The 20650-nt window shown below is 39.7% G+C and overlaps 1 protein-coding gene across 1 annotated transcript; it reads right to left on the bottom strand.

Moving 5' to 3' along the window:
* Positions 1 to 1109: 1109 nt before the first annotated feature.
* Positions 1110 to 20650, bottom strand: slc6a4b (solute carrier family 6 member 4b). The gene is made up of 13 exons (XM_006640332.3): positions 20216 to 20650; positions 15580 to 15714; positions 15016 to 15235; positions 14528 to 14666; positions 13402 to 13536; positions 11339 to 11442; positions 9823 to 9950; positions 9410 to 9522; positions 7426 to 7557; positions 6695 to 6794; positions 6437 to 6537; positions 4159 to 4326; positions 1110 to 3473 (listed from the first exon to the last, which is right to left on the bottom strand). Exons 1-13 carry the CDS (start codon positions 20430 to 20432, stop codon positions 3393 to 3395), a joined length of 1773 nt encoding a protein of 590 aa, XP_006640395.1. The 5' UTR covers positions 20433 to 20650; the 3' UTR covers positions 1110 to 3392.

Below are 20650 nucleotides of genomic sequence, written 5' to 3'. Positions count from 1 at the left end.
AATATTTTCTACCTCCTTTGTCCCAACTATATTATCAGACAAACCCTTTTGCTTTAACTTGCAAAACCAGGGTAACATCTCTAAAAGGGGGAGGGAGGGCTTCTCTTTAATAAAACATTTAATTAAAACATTTGACGATAGCAGCTCTTTTTGTTTTGCTCACAGCTTCAGAATTCTACAGCCCAATGCTAATCAACGTATTAATTAAAACGTCCACAAAAGAGGCCGACAAAGCTGGAAAAAAAAAACAACAGCAAAAGGAAACTATAAAGCCATTCAAATACAAGAGAGAAAATCCATATTACTGTATTTTCAGGTTAACAATTAACCCTTAAATGTGTTATAATTCATCTAATGCAGGTGAATATTGCTATTTGATTATACAGACTGTACCAGTATTTAAAAAGGTCACCCACCCACTAAACCTGCACTTGTAATATTAACTGAAGTATTACATTTTTTACAATTTATGTAGGTTTCTACAGTTCAATCCAAAAATGCTTATACAGTATGTTTAAATATTTATATAAGCCACACTACTGCACAACTGTGTACCTTTTAATTGGCTTTATCATGCCTTTAGATCACATCACTTCCAATAACAGCTGATCCATTTCAGGGTGAAGGTGTCCCAAGGTCTATGACCCTGCTATGTCAGTCCTGGGCCCAAGGCAGGATACACTCAGGACGGGACTCTAGTCCATCGCAGGGCGCACACACTCACACCAGGGTTCGTTTTTACACAAGCCAATTAACCAATTTTTAAATTAGCCAATCTTTTTGGCTTGGGACTGTGGGAGAAAACCAGAACAGCAGGGGGAAACCCATGCAAACACAGAGAGAAAATGCAAACCCCACACACCCTGGCTTTCCAGGAATTGAACCCAGGGCCCCATCACTGCAAGGTAGCCATCCAAACCACTGTGTGACTATGACGCCCCCTTTCATATCAGCACTGTCAAATTTCAATGTCCAGTTTGAAAGAATGATGGTATTCATAATTAGAGCAGGAATGATGTGATTAAATTTCAGCTTGAAGCTATTGTTTCCACCCCATAGCTTCTACATTCATTGTGCAGACATTAGATAAAAAAATCAAGAAGTCTCACTTCAGAACTCTTTTATTAGGCAGATATAAGACAGAACGTTGCTATCTTTTAACAGCTTTCAACTGTAATGACGATCTTTGTCTTCACAAGAAAAGTGACTTACTAGCATTTCAAAAGTGAAAAATAACTGGGGCAAAAAGTGACAAGGGAAACCACTTACACAAATATCTTTGGATTTTCAAAATTTGAAGGTAATTCTCATTTCTCCTCCGACTCCCTAAAGCTTAAGTCCTAGTTTGCTTCTATGCCGCGGTCATTTTTTGGCTTAAAAAAGAAAATATAGTGATCTGTAGTGTTTAGTGTATGGAAATATTCTAATTTCAGAAACAATTCTATGTTTTTGCACTATAGCTGTGTTCTAATGTGAGAGTTCAAAGGCTTTTTCATGAAACAAGTAAAACAAACTTTTTGTCATAGCTAGCAAGTCATGTTCTATACTCAAGATACCTGGAAAGGTGAACTTCAAAACAGTGAGAATAAGAAGCATTATTATAAACCAACAGAGTGAAGTTATAGCAGCTTTTCATTCCATCTGCTGACCTGTTCCTTGAGGTAATTGGAATAATTTGCATGTTGGCCAACATTGTTCGTTTGTTTTATAACAGTCACAAAAATATTTTTAGACACATCAACCATTCCATGTGTTATGCTCTTGATTGTTTTATGTATTACACCTATACATACTCTATGTGTAATTGCAGCTAATATTACTACGGTATTACCATGTATATATATAAATTTAACACTGATTACACACTGAACACACTTTGCAACATACAACATGAGACTAGGGAAGTGTTTAACTAGGTATGCCCAATAGGGCCACTAGCCTTTGGTAGAAATCTGCTTTGAAAGACAATACTGTTTTCATCCATGAAAGCTAGGGAGATGACAAAGGTGCTATAATCCCTGAAAGAGAAGGAGTTTGTCGTAATTCACCATTTTACACATAAAAAATAAAAGTAAAAATTTCCACTGCACTGTCCTCAACCTCCATCGTTCATGATTTGTGTTTCACAAGACAAAAACCTAACAGGGGTATTTTAGAAGCATGAAACACAAACTATTGGGCATACTGTATATGAATATTATAAATGTTTTTGGTCTTTAACGAACAACACTTTTCAATGTGTTCCGTGTTTCAAAATGAGAATTAATTACAGAAGACAAAATTACCAGCCGACAGGAGAAAAATGTACAGAGAGAAACGCAATTTCAAAAGAGACAAATGGAGGACTGTAAGATACATAGATTTTACTGTACCTGAAGCCACACTGCATTACCTAAATAATGTCTGAATCTTCTTTACACTATTTATATAAAAAAAACTAAAAAATATATGGCACATATTCACTACTCTATTGATTCTAGATTTTATTGTTCTAAATTATATCAGAGGGAAATTGACTCCTGCACCTGAACTGGAAACAGCTGTGGGGATTCAGTATTACTGCGTTTATAATATGATTGTTTTGTTAAAGGATTTTGAAGAATCTCTAAAATCAAACCTATAAAAGCAGAAATGTCAATGACAGTACATTTTTTTAACCATGCACCTTGGAGGTTACAATGTTTAAATGTCTGTGAACATAAAACTGCCAGAGCGAGCCTTATTTCGTTGGCACATTTACAGTATATCTCCAAGTATATCTCCAAGAAAACTACAAAATGTAGTTTCTCCTGTCATTTTACCTCATATCAGTTGTCTCCTGTTCCTGACACTCATCTATCCTCAATTTCATTTGCCAACCACACAGCCGGGCTTTGGCAAAGTACCATGCAAAAGGATTCAAACAGTTAATTGATCAACAGAGGGACATGCTTGGTTCTACCTAAAAATTGAGTTTTATGGAGGCATTCCTAGTATAAACACTTTCTACATTGTCATAATATTCTTAACACTTCTGTTCACAGCTTTGGCACAGCAGAAGCCAGTTTGAACGGCCTGTCTTCAATTTGCTTATTTTTCATTTCGTAAGTCTTTACCACATATGTTGCCCATTCTCTTTCTCATTCTCTTCCTTTTCCCTAGTGAAGCATGGGAGAGGGTGTACAGTAAGTCACTGCGAACCATTTTGGTGTTGTCGTTGTGGGTGGTGATGGTCGTCATGGCAAAAATGCTAGGCTCATCGTCTGTTGGTGTCATTTCAAGTCTGTTGTCGAAAATTTGGATTGACTCTTTGTTGTTGCTGTTTCATCTCCTCTCTGCAGAAACACTGGGAGGCCCCGGTCCCCCAGTATGAGCTCCGATGTCCCCCACTTGGCCTCAGGCTGCTGGTGTTGTTACGGAACTGGCGTCAGGCTGAGGGAATCTGTCTGAGGGTCTGGCATCGTTCTCTCTGGGCGCATACACACTGCCAGACGCTGAGAACACAAGGAGGAGTGAGGAGAATACAACTGGAAGAGTATGAACCCTGAACCTTCACAGCCAATTACAACATTAATGAACACTTGCAAACTGACTGTACCGTGGTAACTGAAAGACTAGAATGCATCAAGACAAGGCTTTGTGAGCTTTCTAGGTCAGTGAGTTTATGAAAGTGAAGCATGACATACCGGTTTCCATGAGCTAATTGAGCTCTCTAAGCAGATTTGCCACCAGGACTATTTTCTCTTTGATCCCTATTTTGTCATCCCATCATGACTGAAGGCAACCTAGGGGAGGGACTACAGCTTTTAGGGTAAGTAGCAAGATTGCAAGTGGTAAATGTCAAAGATTGTACACCCAGATTTGAATATCACAATGTTCAGCCTGGAAATATATCTGCATCCAAGGCAACACTGACTGGGAGGCAGCTCTGTCACAGAGAGGAAATAGATAACTTTATTAGGGCACATTAGACATCCTTTTATTTCTTGCCTGGTCTATGAACCATCCAATAATTTCTTCTCACAAATTTGACAAGGGATCTCAGCAGTCAGGGAGGACACAGTGCAGTAGTGGCATCTTTCTGTTCATCCACAGGGCACTGAGATTTGTGATGGCATTAGGAATTTCAAGGAGCTGAGCTCTTCAAACATATTCTTGTGTGAAGGAAGATGATCTGACCTGCTTTAGTGAGCCAGGGGTCCACACCAGCTTGTAGACCATGTACACAGGGATCCACATGAAGGAAGAGAAACCAATGATGTACCCAACAGTGATGCTCCAGTCCGGATACTTATAGTCAAAGAGGATGAGAGGGGGCTGATCCAACAGGAAGCTCACAATTATGTACTAACAGGGAACAAGAGGGACAAAGAGAGTGTCATTCAGAGCAAAGTCCGTTTCATATGGACATTATTTGACAATAAATCAAACTACACTCTACACAGGCAAAATGGGGGGAGACAAAATATAACTTCAATACAACAGCACAAAATGATGATGACACAGCTAGAATGGCCTTGCGTAGATGGATGATTTCCATCCTTATCCCCAGCTAAATCTCTTTGAATTAACCTGCAAAGCAAGCATTTTGATGCAAACAAATGCATCCAAAAAAGGGACAATTTAAACTAACCGTATACAACCGTAGCCAACCAGTATATTACCCATGAATATCATCAATATTAAGAATACGTCTTGCTTCTGTTTCAAAACCCCCTTTTAAAAAAAAGCAGTATGTTTTTCTTCCATTCTTCTCTGGTTTGAAAATGATCCAAAGTAACAAAATAACCGAAAAACCATTTATCTTTCAATGGGGTTCACAAAGAGCAAACAGGGGATTGGTAAATGTCACAGCTTTGAGCATTGAGAGCGCAGAGAGATTAGTGCAGATGTATTCAAAGTGATGGCAGGCACATTAAGCTATGCCGGCGAACAGATTGGCATTTGCCAAGGGGATTTGTAGGATATCTGTGGCAGATCGAGAGGAGACACGTGTCAGGGACTGGAGACGAGGCAAGAGGACGCTGACAAGCACTCATTCCACTGGCGCCTTCCTGCCTGATCTCCGAGGGCAGAACCCAAGCAAGCACGTGGCTTTACACAGCGGTGCCACACAAAAATGGGCACCTGAATTTGCACAAAACTACAAACAACTACACAATGGTGCAGACACAAATACACCAATGTCCACACCAACTAGCAAGCATGCAACGTTGTTCACCCTCATCAAAATGATTTTTATTTTACCTGTTTCACTTGAGCGTTCAAAATCAAATCAATTTGAATTCATTATAACCACAAAATGTAAATGATAATATTGCTTGTGTTTTCGTGTTTCTCTGCTTGTTGTTTTGGCAGACTTATAGCGAAGTACCCAACATTTGTCAGAAAGCAAATCCCTACACAAAAAATTGTTTTTTTTTACGCAAGTTATCTTTGTGGAAATGTGCCCTTCAACAAATTCCCATCAGATAAGTTAAATGCTAAAGATTCGGCCTTGCTTAATACAGCAAATAGAAATAACTTTGGCCTGAAACATTACATCAGCCCCTTTTTTCCTAGTTTAGATTATCTAAACAGTGGTCCAGCTTGCAATTGACTTAGGTTTTGAATAATGTTTACAACCACAAGCTAAAACAGGGCTTTTCTAACAACTGAATAAAAATGATACAGTTTAATATTTTTCTTTCTGAATTACCATCTCCCTACCAGTAGCGTTTACACACTCTGTTTTGTTTCCCACTAACACTTCATTGGCAATCAATGCAAAGTGCCTGAGCCCCAATTAACAAACAGCTGATTACTGTTCATCAATTAACCTGTTCTCAAGGCCATCGCCCACTGGCCTGAAGCTAATCAAATAGCTACCCTAAGATTTGTTCTTGGAAGAACTCCTTTACGTAATGTTATTACAACCAGTACTGACATTAAAGCATGTTTAAGTAATGGGCTTTGAAGCTCATTATGAAATTGCATGTGCCATCAATAGAGACACAACCTTCACTGTGTAGTACACTTAGCTACATTTGCTGAGATTAGAAAATGCAGCTCCTTGCTTTTATTAACTGAGCAGGTTGAGAGAATAGGGGGAGCACTGGGATTGAGAGCTGACAGTGCCTGATTGAAATGCAAGTATTCATGTTTAAAAAACGACTGAAGTGGGGAAAAACAATGGGGGGAAACGTTAAATATTTTTCAGACTGTTATGCTATTTCTTAAAATTACACCTTTTGTTTGCAAGTGATTCTCCAGGAAAAAAAAAAAGGTTTTGTTTAAGTGCAAATGTGAAAAGAATGCTTCTGACCTTAGGTCTCTGGGCATCCACCTTCATGTTAACTGTCTTATTAAAAACAGGTATTCTTGTTTTAAATAGAGATGGAAATGTTTTTTAATGGATACTATGAAGCAGGAGGCTTCAGGTTCTCATACAGTATCTCTCTTTTTAATGTCTACTTACTGCCAGAAAGGCAGGGCTGATAGCCACCCAGCAAACTTTCCAAAAGATTCCTGGAGTGAAGCCCAACATGGTTTTGATGTCATTGCAGAACCTCTGGATACCTATAAAGGGAAATAGAGAGGTGAGTCTGTTTTTTTAAATAGCTTTGACTGTTCTGTAGATTCAGCCTGTGCATATTAATTCATTGATTCACTAAGATCTGTTTTGTAAGCAGTGCGGATGTCCTGAATATTTTGCTTACCAACGATAACGACTTACCATAGAACCAGGACACAGCAATGGCCTCCAGAAAGCCAACAGCAATGATGGAGCAGCCCACACCAAACTCCTCCAGTAGTTTAACAACATATGCACCTCCCTGCAAGAAGAACACTCACTTTAAGAGTTCACCTCTCCTGGTACCAGTGAAAATGCTACATCTTTGAAATTGCTTCTGTACGGTGCAGGCAATGGCTTCATTCAACTCAGTACCTGCTCTACACTCATGATACAGAACATGAAGTATCCTCTCATGAGAAGTCTTACACTCAATGAAATAATTAATACATTATTAAATTCTGACAGAGTCTGTTGTGTGACTGTTGAGAAATGTAATTTTTAATACAGGAATAATATGTTAACTAATAATATTCTTTTGACAATATTACCTAAAGTTCTACAATATATGAGCATATAAAGTAGCTGAACCTGGATGTTTTGCAAGCTGTATAGCTCAATGTGTTTACTTATTGTAGGTGCTACTGTAAAGCGTTTACAGAAGGTACACAAGTTGCTATTTTTACCATAATATTTTCAGCTCTCTACTTTCATTAATATGTAAATTACATATAATTTGTATTGTTTTTGGCATGCAGGAACAGTATCATGCCACAGATCGTTTGCTTGAATTATAGCTTCAATACAATACTGTACCCTGACAAGAGCCAGTCCTAATAGAGAGAATCTGAACTGTGTGACCTGGGCGGCACAGTCTGATGAGGTAAACTCACATGGGTGAGAGTGCTGAGAGAGCCCAGAAAGCACACGATTACCAGCGCCAGCACAAACAGCTCCCGACGCTTGGACAAGTGCTGGGGATATTCATCCATAACCGCGGTGATGATGGCCTCCAGCCCACCAAACTGTAACACATACCCAGACATAACAGTTGTCACTACAACGCTACCCTCCAGCATTCCTCTGTCCTTTGTCATCCTCCTGGACTGTTCCCTCACCCAACCCCCCCAACAGCCCACAATGTTGAGCAAACCTCAATTCAAGACTCTACACTCACAGCACATTGAACACAGCCCACTAAACACTCCTATTGCAAACTGAGAAATGTACAGAATACTCAAAAACTGAAGTGCACTTAACACAACAGAACCTCCGTTAGACACCTGGACACCATCTGAAAAGTAAAAACTTTGATCCATCTACCAAACACAGTTTAAAAAACCTTGTGTTCAACATTCAGTTTGCTTTGGTTTTGAAGAAAGAGCAAAACATTTGAAACCAAGATCTTTTCTGTTCACAGCTTGTTGCCGAGATAGTTTTTTTTTTTCATTTACTCAAGGTCTTAAGATTAGAAATGTATCGTACTAGTTTCAAAGTCCCTGATTAGAAATGGTCCTCTCTTTGTTTACCTAAAATAACGTTAGACAATCCCGGCACTATCTACTGTTTAACTACAGCATAGAGTTTACTGAGCTAGCACAGGTCATCACAAACCCTCCGGCTTCATGTAATTAAGGTGAAATACAGAGATTTTACACGCGGATAAAAACTGGTGTAATGAGGAATGTTTGGGTTTGGGTACTTGCTCCTTATGGCAAAGCTGAGACCTGTACAAGTGCGACAAGCTGAATTTTTAACCAGAGGAGCACAGATATAACCGACAGGCTCATTCTTGGATTTCATTCAGAATGCATAATGTATTTGTAAGGCCTAATTATTATATTGTGTACATTTATATTTATACTATACAGAAAACAATCTGGAATTAGTACAGAGGAGTGCAGCTTGATACATTTTGGGGGTTAAGGGACTGTCCTACACTGACAGGCTAAGGGAGGTTTAGTTTCGAACAAAGAAGATTATGAAGGGAACAGATGCAAGTATTCGAAAGCATCAAAGGCACTGACACCGGCAACCCAGCTGGGTCGATCAGAATGAAAATGAACTAGAAACAGAAACCAGTGCACACAAGTGCAAACTACACAGACATAGACATGCATTTAAAACCAAGAACTGGAGGCACTTCTTTAGCCAAGGGTTGTGGGAGTATTGAACACGCTGCCCAGGTATGTTGTTGAAGCTGGTGCCCTGGCTTCTTTCAAGAAACGGCTGGATGAGACCCTCTGATCAATTTTCCACTCGCTACCAACGACAAGGTGAGACGAATGGTCTCGTCTTGTTTCTGTGAGCTCCTGTGTTCTCATGTTCTTATGAACTGGTGTTCATGTATTACTGAAAGCTGTAGGAATTAATGATGCTCCACGATGCTGTTGTATAAGTCGGTAAGTGTATTAGGATGATACAAAACATCCTGTTTGAGCAATGTGTCAAGTCCAAGTGCTGGAACCACTGCTCTTCTGCCTACTGTATATATGGATGATATAGATTTAGGTATTAGTAACAAGTTAGTTATATCTGATATTTGCTGAATATACAAAGCTTGGGGGAAAGGCCAACCATCAAGATACAATTAGGTCAATACAGGAGGATTCAGGTATAGAATTCAGTTAAATGCCAATTTTTTACCCATTTTATAAAATGTAGTTTTCAGTGCTGGGGATGCATTGCTAGAGCATGTGGGGACATAAACACTGGGAACTGTGGGAACTGTCAAGTCTAGGCTGGATGTCATGAAAGCTTCACTCAGTGTCTGGGAAAATAAGCAGCACTGAAGGGCAGAATAGACTGTTTTTATTCTCATCTTTTCCTATGATCTTGTGTAAGGTTAGAGCTTCTTACAGAGAGGTTGTCACATACCGTGCTGTCGAGTCCAAGTGTGATCATCATCACGAAGAAGATGATGGCAAAAAACGTGGAACCCACCATGTTAGCAATGGCCTCTGGGTAGGTGATAAACAGCAGGCTGGGTCCTGTAGAGAACAATATCAGGAAAAATGAGACGTGCTCTTTCCAAAGTGAGTGCTGAATGTGAAGATAAGTTCAGACTACTTTTGCTGTTTCTAATGCTACTGGGACAACAACCTTTGTTTTGACTAACTTAACATCCACTAGAAATAATAATGAAATAAGGAATGATCTTTTATTGAGAAAAATCCCATTGATGTTTTTTTTACTAAATCACTGTGCCATTTACAAGCAAAATTGTACTGAGAAATTATAATTATCATTCATGCCCCCTCAGAAGGGCACAGAAGATGAGACAAGCAAACCTTTATCTTTGGCCACATCTTCCACTTCAACATTTCTCATTTCTGCCATGTAGCCCAGGACCGTGAAGATGACAAACCCAGAGATGAAACTCGTCAGGCAGTTCACGAGGCTGGTCACGATGGCGTCACTGGTGCACACGCACACACACAAAGGGAGAACAGTGCTTTAGGAAAATACTTTTTGTGACTCAGAACATTTGAAAAAAGGCCATTGTTTCCCTTTTAAAAGGCAATATGTGAATAATGTCCCTCAAGCAAATTTGTTTCACCTGTGTAATATTGAAAGTTTTGTCAATGTTTCAGGCTGAAGATATCTGGCTCTGGCCTGGGGACATTGACCTGGTCTCCTGATCTGGCGTAAGAGAATATTAGAACATACACCTGCTATTGTACGTATAGAAGTAGAATGCGAATTCTTAAACCCCCATTCATGGTAATAAAATGGGTGGACTGGGACTATAAAAACCTCTGTAAAACTGTTGCAATTCAGGGCACTGTGGGATATACACCTTGTGTCTTCTTCAGTGTTATAAGAAAGTGGCCATTTCCATTTCAATTCAACTCATCTTAAACCTTCTATGGGCTGCACTGTGACTCCTCGCATCCCTACAAGGCGTAGCCCAGAAATGGCCGCATGTTTGTACAGATGCACACGGTGTTCACACGTAGTGAAAATGGAACTGATCAATCCTGATCCGGGTCGGTGAAACTCAGAAGAACACTGTTTCCATTTCATGTGAACCCCATGCATGGCACACAATGGCTAGCGGATGCATCCGGCACATGTCATCGTGCACGTGTCACATGCAGTCCATGCTCTGTCTGAGCGATTAAGATCAATATCGCAGAGGATTCAGTGCTGCGTAGCGTGTGAGCAGAGAAAATCTTTTCCAGACCACCCATTACGAGGAGACAGGCTTCCGATTCATTGATTTCTTTTTTAGCAGCCAATTGTGCTGATAGCTTCTCACGTGCTGGATTCCCATACCAATTACATTACCCTCAAGCTGTGATTTCACAACGTGGTGTTACAGAGATGTAGAATTCAATTTCGACCTATGAAGACCCTACTCCGCATTTGTCTTCTGTTCAGCTGGCGTCATTGCTTCCTTTTTTAATTGCATTTTCGAGAGAGTTTTTGGCTCCTAGCTCATCCGTTTTATGCTCTTAATCCTTTTTTTTATGTTTGCTTATTTTCTTTGCTTAATGCTGTTTACTCATCAGACCTCAATGAGCTCTGGTCGTAGCCTGCATAATGAATGTGATGCTATTTAGAGACTATTGATGGAACACAAAATGATCCCCTAGAAAAGTAAAAAAAAAAACTCAGAAGTGGATGGATGATATCTACCTTAAGTACCTTTTGTAATTCATGCAGAGATACAATCCATCAGCTGTGCTTTATGTTCTCACCATGGTTGCTGACATTAGCCCATGATCATTGATTGACCAGTGCATGGCAGTTAAGGTGTTTTAAGTTTGAAGTAATCAGCTCTTGCCCCTCATGTGGCCTTACCGATAGCAGTTGTTGGTGAATGGGTTGTAGCTAGCCAAGGCAAGAAGCACCCCAAACCCAGGACCCAGTGAGAAGAAGATCTGGGCTGCTGCATCCACCCACACCTGCAGAAAACACCATAAATTGTTCCCAACATTGGACACTGCAGCTTGAAAGCTCGGGAAGACCAAAGCCTTTTCCCCAAATCATGCTCGTTTCTGGGAGTAAATCACCACCTTTATTTGTCTTGCCATATCGAAATGTGGTCTTTGGTCAACCCAAGAGGAAAATCTCCTCTCTGCTCTTGATGAACAGTAGCCCTCCTTCTACAAAGGCAACTTTTATTGCAAATGACTAGTCACTCCTGGCACCAAATTGTTTTTCTTCTTGAAGTTAAAATCAGAACACAACTGCTGGCAGGATGGTAAAAAGTGAAGTCCATACCAGGGCACGCAGCAGCTCATCGATACAGAGGTCATCCTGTTTTTTTAAGGTTAAGAGGACTAGACTGCATGTGACGGCCCACTCGATTGAGATGCCAAGGCAAGACAGCAGAGACGAAAACTCATCTCTGTGTAGAAGTGTAGTGTTGCAGAGGTCTTTAGCTTGCTGCACTGTCCTCTCTTTGGTTTTGTGAGCATCTTTCATTATTTGTTCTTTATCACTTAGTGTGATATCACTTTAAAGCATTGCGTGTGTTTAAGATTATCCATCTTGTAGTATAGCAGAACATATTATGTGACCCAGTTCCTTCTTCAGTCTCCGGCAAGTTGAGTTACATACGTCTTCTTCAGAAAGATATGTATGAACATGGGCTACCCCTGAGGGAACACGCAAGGGGAGTCCCCTACTAAATATACTAAATATCAAAATATTTATGTGTGATTAAGACCTAAAAGAAAATATATCAGGAAACAAACACTGGGATATACTGATACTTTTAACAGAAAAAAATGCAATGTCACTGTGGTAAGACTACTGAACCTGTGGCACTACAAATTCCAGAAAATGAAAGTGATAAATTTTAAATGTTATAGCATCATAAGCATGTAGTGTACCGTTGTGGGTGGTACGATACAATCTGTTAGATGGGTCTATTCCAATTAACCTGTTGCTCTCATTTTTCGACACACTCTACAGTACTCCAATGCTTATAAATTTGAACTTATTCTTTCACTTTTCATTGCATTTAATACAGGTTTGTAGGCATCTGTTGCATTATGAGAGCAACGACAAAAGAGTGGGGTCCTCTCTATCAAACCTTTTTTCCACAGGTTCAGTGTGCACAAAAGAGATAGGACTCGGCTTTATTGAAACCTGTTATAGTAACTAGAATACAATGCTGGCCTCATTCTTCTATTATGAAGTCTAAGAGCTTTCCCAGGGCCTTGTTCAGACCGAGAGATCTGAAGAGTAACGAGTTGATTATTCCGCAATGGAAAGATAGAGAGAGGAGCTCTTCTTAATGGAAATTTCTAACAAAATTACGCATCTCATTAGTAGCTCTGGTTTTTATGCATCTCATCTATGTCTGTTTTTAAAGAGCAACACACATTAAGAAAATCACTATCAGTGTACGAGCACTTTCTTCTCTAGATAGATGGAGAATACAAATATGGAGTTTTGTGACACAACGTAAATGAACTGTCTGTGTTCTTGATTGAAAACCCAAACATATCTCTTCTGTTGTGGTTTCAGGATGTGTTATGTGATGATGTGCATTAGATCTGGCTATTGCAGAAGTCCCTTCAAAGCTTTCACCCATTGTTTTAAATCCTGAACCTCATCTTTAACCAATCTTTGCATTTTAAATGAATCACAGAAAAGTGCTTCCCTCCCTTAAAAGAGGAATAACTAACAGCATGTGAATTTTGAAAACAAGAAGGATTTTAACTACTTAAAGTGGATTGAGGATGGACCTTTTCTACAAAGTTCTATCCAAGAAAAAGAACTGTATGATCATCTAAAGTGAGTTGTTGTGTGTCAAATCCCTGATTAAACAGCTAATTTGACAAAACATTTGTAGGAACATATTGCGCTGCCAAGCTCTCAGGAAGGAAGACACCCGGTGTTCAGTTACTCACAGTGGTCTCCAGGAGTTTCTCCCACTTGGGTTTGAGGTAGAAGACCACGCCCCTCCAGGCCCCGGGCAGGGTGGCTCCCCGGATCAGCAGGATGAAGAGCACCACGTAGGGCAGTGTCGCCGTCACCCACACCACCTGGCATCATGGGAGGAGAGGGACTAAATGCAGGAGTAGGCCACCTTGGCAGTTTTCTCCCTAACCATTCCATCCCGTGATATTTAGTTCTAGCCGTAGTGAAATCAGTGACTTGTCAGAAGAAGGTTGGAATCTGGAATTAAAAGCCCTTTATGGGAATGACGCCCTGCATGAATTCCTGAAATGGAATAGAAGTAGCAAGGTTTCCTTCAAGGCCAGAAATGCTAGGTGTTGAGGCCATCCATGTGAAAAGTTAGATAAGAGCTCAATCCCTAACAACAATTTAATAATAATAATTCCTTACACTTATATAGAGCTTTTCTGGGCACTCCATTCAAAGCACTTTACAAGTAATGGGGATCCCCTCCACCACCACCAGTGTGCAGCCCCACCTGGATGATGCGACAGCAGCCAGAGTGTGCCAGTCCGCTCACCACACATCAGCTATCAGTGGGGAGGAGAACAGAGTGATGAAGCCAGTTCAGAGATGGGGATTATTAGGAGGCCATGATTGGTAAAGGCCAATGAGAAATTTGGCCAGGACGCCGGAGTAACACCCCTACTCTTTTTGAGAAACACCCTGGGATTTTTAATGACCACAGAGAGTTAGGACCTTGGTTTTACATCTCATCCGAAGGATGGCACCTTCTTACAGTATAGTGTCCGTGTGACTACACTGGGGCATTAGGACGCACACAGCATCCATACCTAAAGAATTCATGAGAGCTGGACAAGCAATGCAGAGAACAAGAAGATACTACCAGAGACAAGCTGTGGGAGGAATGCAAAAGAACATAGAGTATGGATTTCCTTTCTGTACACCTCTAACATGCACAAAGAGTATGGAAACATATAGACCATATCTTCATGTTCATGACATGCCTGCACCACCAGAACTCTTTCCCATGAGTACTTACTTTGCTACAGGCCTCACCAGGGCGATCTGAAACTAAATGCTGTTTAAATACGGAGATTTGCCTGTAAGCCTTACCTTCCCTGAGGTCTTGACCCCTTTCCAGAGGCTGAAGTAGACAATGGTGAAGATGAGGAAGAGGCAGAGCAGGAGCTGCCAGCGGATCCCTCCAACATTGCATAACCCCGTGGACTTGTGGATCTCCAGCACGTTCCTCCTGTGGGAGCCATTTGGGAAAAAGAGGACTCTGCTTCTCAAAACCTATTGGCTGCAGCTGAGACAGGCTGACCAGCCACATGGATAACAGGGTAGATAGATAACTCCCACTGTTTTGTGGGATCATGTTGCGTCTACTCAGAACTGGTAATGACTGCCAGAACAACACATGCAAACTGTAACAGAGAGCGAAATGCTTACCATCTGTGAAGACCTGCCGGCGTGACATCCCGATAAAGCTGTTCAAAAAAGTTGCTTGTCCCCTATTTAACCCCAGTTATAACACTGGGATGTTTTGTCTGTGCCCCACAGCCACCCACCCTCCACACCAGCCACTTACATGCACTTACGTATAAAACTCCTCAGCTGGAGACCTGGAGAAGTTGGTCCAGGTGATGTTGCTCTTTCCGAAGTAGTTGGTGCAGTTGGCTGTGTTCCAGGGGTTATCGCAGTGGGTCCAAGGCAGTGTGCTGGTGAAGGAGGAGTAGAAGTAGTAGAGGGCCCAGGCTATGATAGTGTTGTAGTAGAAGGACACGTACAGGGCGATGATGCAGATTGCGAAGCCGATCCCTGTATCACACAAAGCCAACACAGCACAGTGTACTGCAGATCAGCTAGGAAGACTAAGCAGTTCATTTTCCTGCTTGCTGGCTAGAATGCAGGTCTGCATGATCATTTGCAATAACAGTGTTTAAAATTTACTTCATCCTAAGAAATACCCACAATGCAGCAGGCAGTTCTGGGTAAAAAATCTATAACAGTTTGAAATGGAAAATATTTGAGAGGCTACCATATCTCAATAGACTATATTATATAGCACACAGTCCAGGGACAACCTTAGTGGACCTGTCTGACCATGATCAGTTATAAAAAAAACATAATTAAGTGTATTAATGCCAGTAGACACCGTGTACCTTTGAAAATAGGACAGATGTGCTTCCAGATGGAAATAGCTCCAGTCCTGTGAAACTGCCCCAGCGCCAGTTCCATGTAAAAAAGTGGTACCCCTCCAAAAATGGCCATCAGGATGTAGGGAATGAGAAAAGCACCTTTAATAGATGAGGCAGAGCAACAGTTTAAGTCAGTTTTGACAACATGTTTTATTCCTGTAAGAAGTCAAGGGTGGTGAAGCCTTACTTAGACATTGACTTTTCCACCTTGATCATAATGACAGAGGCCTATGGTACTGCCATGGGTTAACACTCAAAACTGTCATTTCATCTTTTGTGAATGCTCTAATGACTTATAATGCAACATTCTTTATATCAGTAATGTGTTTAAGACATTCTTACAGAAGAAGCAGGAATTATTTGAGAGACAGTGTTTGGGTTTGTACATAGGGGAATGCTGTTCTGTCATAGTCGCAACTTCAGTTGAAAAGTTCCTTTTTAATTTTTCTTGGTTTTTATTCTTGCACGGTTGGTTGAGATAGCAAAGGAGGCCTGAAGAACAAGTGTTTTTTTTCTGGAGATGGAGTAGACCCATCAGTGGTATCCTGGTTTAATCAACCTGGTTTCACCTAGAAGGTTTTCTTCAAAGTCATGGTCTGCTACTCTGCTACGGTTGGCAGTCTGTTAACCAGCCCGAAACGACAGGCTTGTTCAGACATTCATGTTCATCAACAGTTTTGCTGTTGATAATCCCAGCCAAAGCCCTCTTCGCAATACACATAGTCGTATTAGATCCTGGCTATATTTAACTCTCGAAAGCATTTCAAAATACAGTAGGGAAGAAAACATTTTATACATGTACGTTTCTGGCACGTCATGCATGGGTTAGAATGCTGCTGCTTAGTGTGCATTCTGGGAACTTCAGAACAGACGTACAGCCCTTGTAAATGGACTTTCGGAACCAGGTCTGAAGCAAATATAAGTCTATATTTAGACTTTATATTTATATATCTATAAATATAAGTCGTTTTATTGCTTTTTTTCGTAATGTTTTATGGCCTCATGTGCTAACAGGTCCCATCTTTTTGAGCATGCTAAAAGAAAGCATTTCTACAACCAGTATGACATAGTTGGAAAGTATGAATTTTTTATATTTTAAAATAAAAGAGTACCCCTAGTAGCTGATAGTCTTTAACAAATTTTTGTATAAGAGGCCTGTTAAGTACTTTGAGACCCACCAGTTCTGCTTATTGTGCAAGGTCACTCTTGAAAAATAATTGTATGGACCGATGAAAGATCTCTGATCTGTTTTTCTCACCCCTGCTGGCATATATAACTAGACTTTTAGCTTCAACTTAAAGTGCCCACTGCATTCATAATATCGCTGGCTTCTTCGTTTTTTCAAAGAAGGTTAATCTATCCGCTGATGCTAAGGGTGTTCTAGAAATAGCGGCCCATATATCAAGTGTGTCTCTCTTGCAAAACATCCGGTCCTCTGAAAGTGTACAATCAAAGCACCTTATGTTTCACGGTAATCAGCCTCTCAGTTCATCCATATACAGTACGATTTTATTATTGTCACTTAACGTGGTGCAAGCGTCAAATTCTGTCACGCACATTAGACCAAAGAATACTGATTTTCCCTGTATATATTTCCGTTACATCTTGACAGGACATCAAAATTAAACGACTAACAGCTATGGTAAAGAATATGAATAATTCAATTGTATCTGCCTTCCATAGCCTTTCTATCTCATCTCAGTAGCTTCTGACTCACGTTTGTGTTTGCTAGGAAATTTGCAGTACTACACCATCGTTGTTCAAACGGGCAACTTGGCAGGTAAAAAGCGCTGTGGGCTCAGATGCAGTGGTTAGTCATTTCAAACGATGCCTGCAACGCACTCGATACTTCAAATGCCAGAACAAAACAGTTGCAGGGATGGTAAGATACGTTGCTCTTCTTTCAGGGTACCATATCTTTCAATATCCCTTGACTGCCTCTTGAATCAGACTGTTTAAGTCTGTAACACTTCTGGGAGAGTTTCAGTACCTCAAGCGAGTCTAGAATCATTGGAAGGGTCCAATGAGTAGATTAAATAGCTCCTTATACAGTATAAAGGATTCCACTGCAGTTTCTCTCAGCGGGATGGAATTGGCAGAGCTTAGCAACAAGTGTAACAGTCATGGAGAAACTTTAGTTTTCACCTGCAGTGACCACCTAGGCTACACCTCATAAAAAACCTGACCTCTAACTAGGAAAGGTAGCCTGCTTACAAGGTGAGCTTCTACAGTTACTGAAGTGTGGTTAGAAGGTAAAACATAAGTATTCATATTTGCAAATCCAAGAATAAAACAATATCTCAGAAAACAGGGTATCTGTGCCATGTGGTTAATAAATGTTAACAACCTTCTCACCACCATCTTGAATAAAACATAGATATGACCACATAATTATGATGGTATTTTAAATACTACCACATTTGCTGCGTGATTCCTAGTGGGTAAATATTTAATTTAAAATTTGACAGCGCTAAGACGACAAAAGCGGTTTGACCTTTAGTTCTCTTTTGTTCAAGTGTATCATGGCACTGTTTTTCAAATCTTTTTCATGCATGATTTTTGTATAATGTTCGAGTTAGCGTTAGTTTTTAGCAGAACCAGTGTCATAAGAATATCTATGAATCAGGGGAGTGCTCAGTTGATAAGATTTTTAATTACCTTAAGCATAAGACCATGCTGTTTGCGTTACAGGACATTTAATAGTTGGGGAAATTTTAGATAAATGTTGTAGGTTGTTTCAAATTCAAGGTAAGGGAAACTTAAGTTTTAACTTTTCCCCATCGGTGTGGAAAGCATTGTACACAATTGTACATACAGTATCACCCTGCTACTGTGTGTAAATAAAAGATGAGCATTTTGGGCTGTAGGCAATATAGAATCGTAAATTGTAGTTATACCACTAAAAATTAAACTTTCACACTAGGATAGCGCTGTGTAATTTGTTAAGAGCGAGAATCAGAAAGTTGCAGTACTTTTTAAGCACTCAAGAGGTAAACCAAACCCATTTTACAATTATGATGGTTATGATGCTTATTCATATATTATTGGGAGGCTTTAAATAAAAGAGTTTGGTATCATAGAAGAAACAGTAGTTAAAGCTCGTGCCTTTGAGCATGATAAAAGATAAGGTATTGATAATGCCGACAATATAACAAATATACGTTTCCATCATTGCTATTTTCATTTTAATTAATTCGGTTAATTAATAAAATCAGTTAATTCATATATTAATTCTAAAGAAAACCTGCGTGACAGTACGTAAAGGGAGTAAAAATAGAATGACGAATGTGTAGTATTGACAGGATACCTGGTTTGAAAACAAGATTGACATCACTTGTAATATTATGTTGTTAAAATTGTGTCGTAGTCCACAATTGTGTTGTGTTGTAGTATATCTGTATAACTTAAATCAGACATGTTTTGTTTGATGGATTTTCGAAGGAATACTTATTTTATCCGTTATTGTTTTAATTTAGTATGTCTGTAAAGCACAACTTAACACAAAATCACTTCCTATGAATGAACATTTACAATTGTACTGTCCTCAGTGCTCTTTGTTAACTCATGAAAGATAAGCACAATAATAAAAAATCTAAATATGTGTTTTTATTTGGATATTCGGAAAACATTGACGAAGACAGGTAAAAAAAAAGTTGTCGTCCTGAAAAATAATGTTACATCCCTGTAGATAATTGTTTTTATACAGTTTTGCTTTTTGGAATATTTACTTGGCATCATTTAAATCTTGGAAAGATAATATTGAAAACCGATAGTTCATTTTAATATAGAAAATTACACATTTCTAATAATGTCGACCTGTTTTTACAGTCTTCCAAGTAATAATATTTAAGTTCTAACATTGTAATAAGAGTATGCGGAGAAATTAAACTTTTCCACGCATAACAGTGTATTCCGTGTGTGAATATTTCAATACAAGTTAACTTATATGCTGCTTCATATAGATGCTAGTTTGTTCTAAACACCTATAAAGACAGTCATCGGCTATGCTTTATAGTGTAATCATTTTTAAACGCGATATATTTAGTCCATTACTTAGTATTTGTTTTATTGAAGGAAATGAAGTGATTACATCCTGATGCAAGTTTTACTCAGATCATTTGCTTTCCTGTGCCAGTCGCAGTCACGTTAATCACCATGGACAGCTCAATTTGTGCTAAACTGAGTGCTTTGCATTAGGAAAAGGTGTAAAAAAATAACATCTCTGGAAACGTATATATCCGAAGGGATTCAAATACAATTCAAAATGTGTTTGCAAATTGATATACATATTATTTAAATACCTTTTCACAAAACGTTTTGCTATGCTCTCCACTTTGAACAGTTTTCCAAACCTGCTAATAAGGAGTGAATTTGATGTTCAGAATCCATAAAATAATTCTGCCACTAAAATGTGATAGCGGTTTTTTATTATGACTATATTGATTCATGCATTATACTGTATATCTCGATATATTAAGACTGACACATGTGGGTGTTATTGTATCATATCATTATGATTGACAAATCATATGAAACCAAAGACTTCTGTCAGCTAAAAGTAATCCTTGTTACAACTTCTTATAATGTGCCTAATTCTTACCGCCTCCGTTTTGGTAGCAGATATACGGAAACCTCCACACATTCCCAAGATCCACGGCAAAGCCAATCACGGATAAAAGAAAATCCATCTTTTTACTCCATTTATCTCTGGAATCTGTTTGTGTGATCATCGGCACAGGGTTGGTGTTGTAGCCGGCGTTTGCAGTGCTCTGGCCGGTTAGGCTGGACGTTGGAGCCGATGAATCTTGGTGGGACATCTTGTTGGCCGGTAAAATATAAAAAAGTGAATGCCCTGTCAAGAGACGCAAGCCTGAAGAAATTGACGAAGAGAAAAAAGGGAAGAGGGTTTTCTTACTGCTTGCGATGACAGGTTGAGTAGGAGGAGGGACGCGTACTTCTGAGCAGGCTTCTCAGATGATGAGAGACCAACTCTCGCAAGACAGTTAGCTGAGATCAATAGAGCAGAGAAGGCGGC

Source organism: Lepisosteus oculatus, chromosome 22, assembly GCF_040954835.1.
Source record: "Lepisosteus oculatus isolate fLepOcu1 chromosome 22, fLepOcu1.hap2, whole genome shotgun sequence".
NCBI classification, from domain to species: Eukaryota; Metazoa; Chordata; class Actinopteri; order Semionotiformes; family Lepisosteidae; genus Lepisosteus; species Lepisosteus oculatus.
Note: the sequence above shows the minus strand (reverse complement) of the source record. Positions and strands in the feature narration are given on the sequence as shown.

Excerpts from the sequence above, each read along its gene's own strand:
- slc6a4b (XM_006640332.3), bottom strand. The coding sequence starts at position 20,432 with ATGTCCCACCAAGATTCATCGGCTCCAACGTCCAGCCTAACCGGCCAG. Across the intron at positions 9,951-11,338 it reads TTCACCAACAACTGCTATCG|TGACGCCATCGTGACCAGCC; the intron begins GTAAGGCCACAT and ends CGTGTGCACCAG. Across the intron at positions 7,558-9,409 it reads CACTTGGACTCGACAGCACG|TTTGGTGGGCTGGAGGCCAT; the intron begins GTATGTGACAAC and ends TATGTGTTACAG.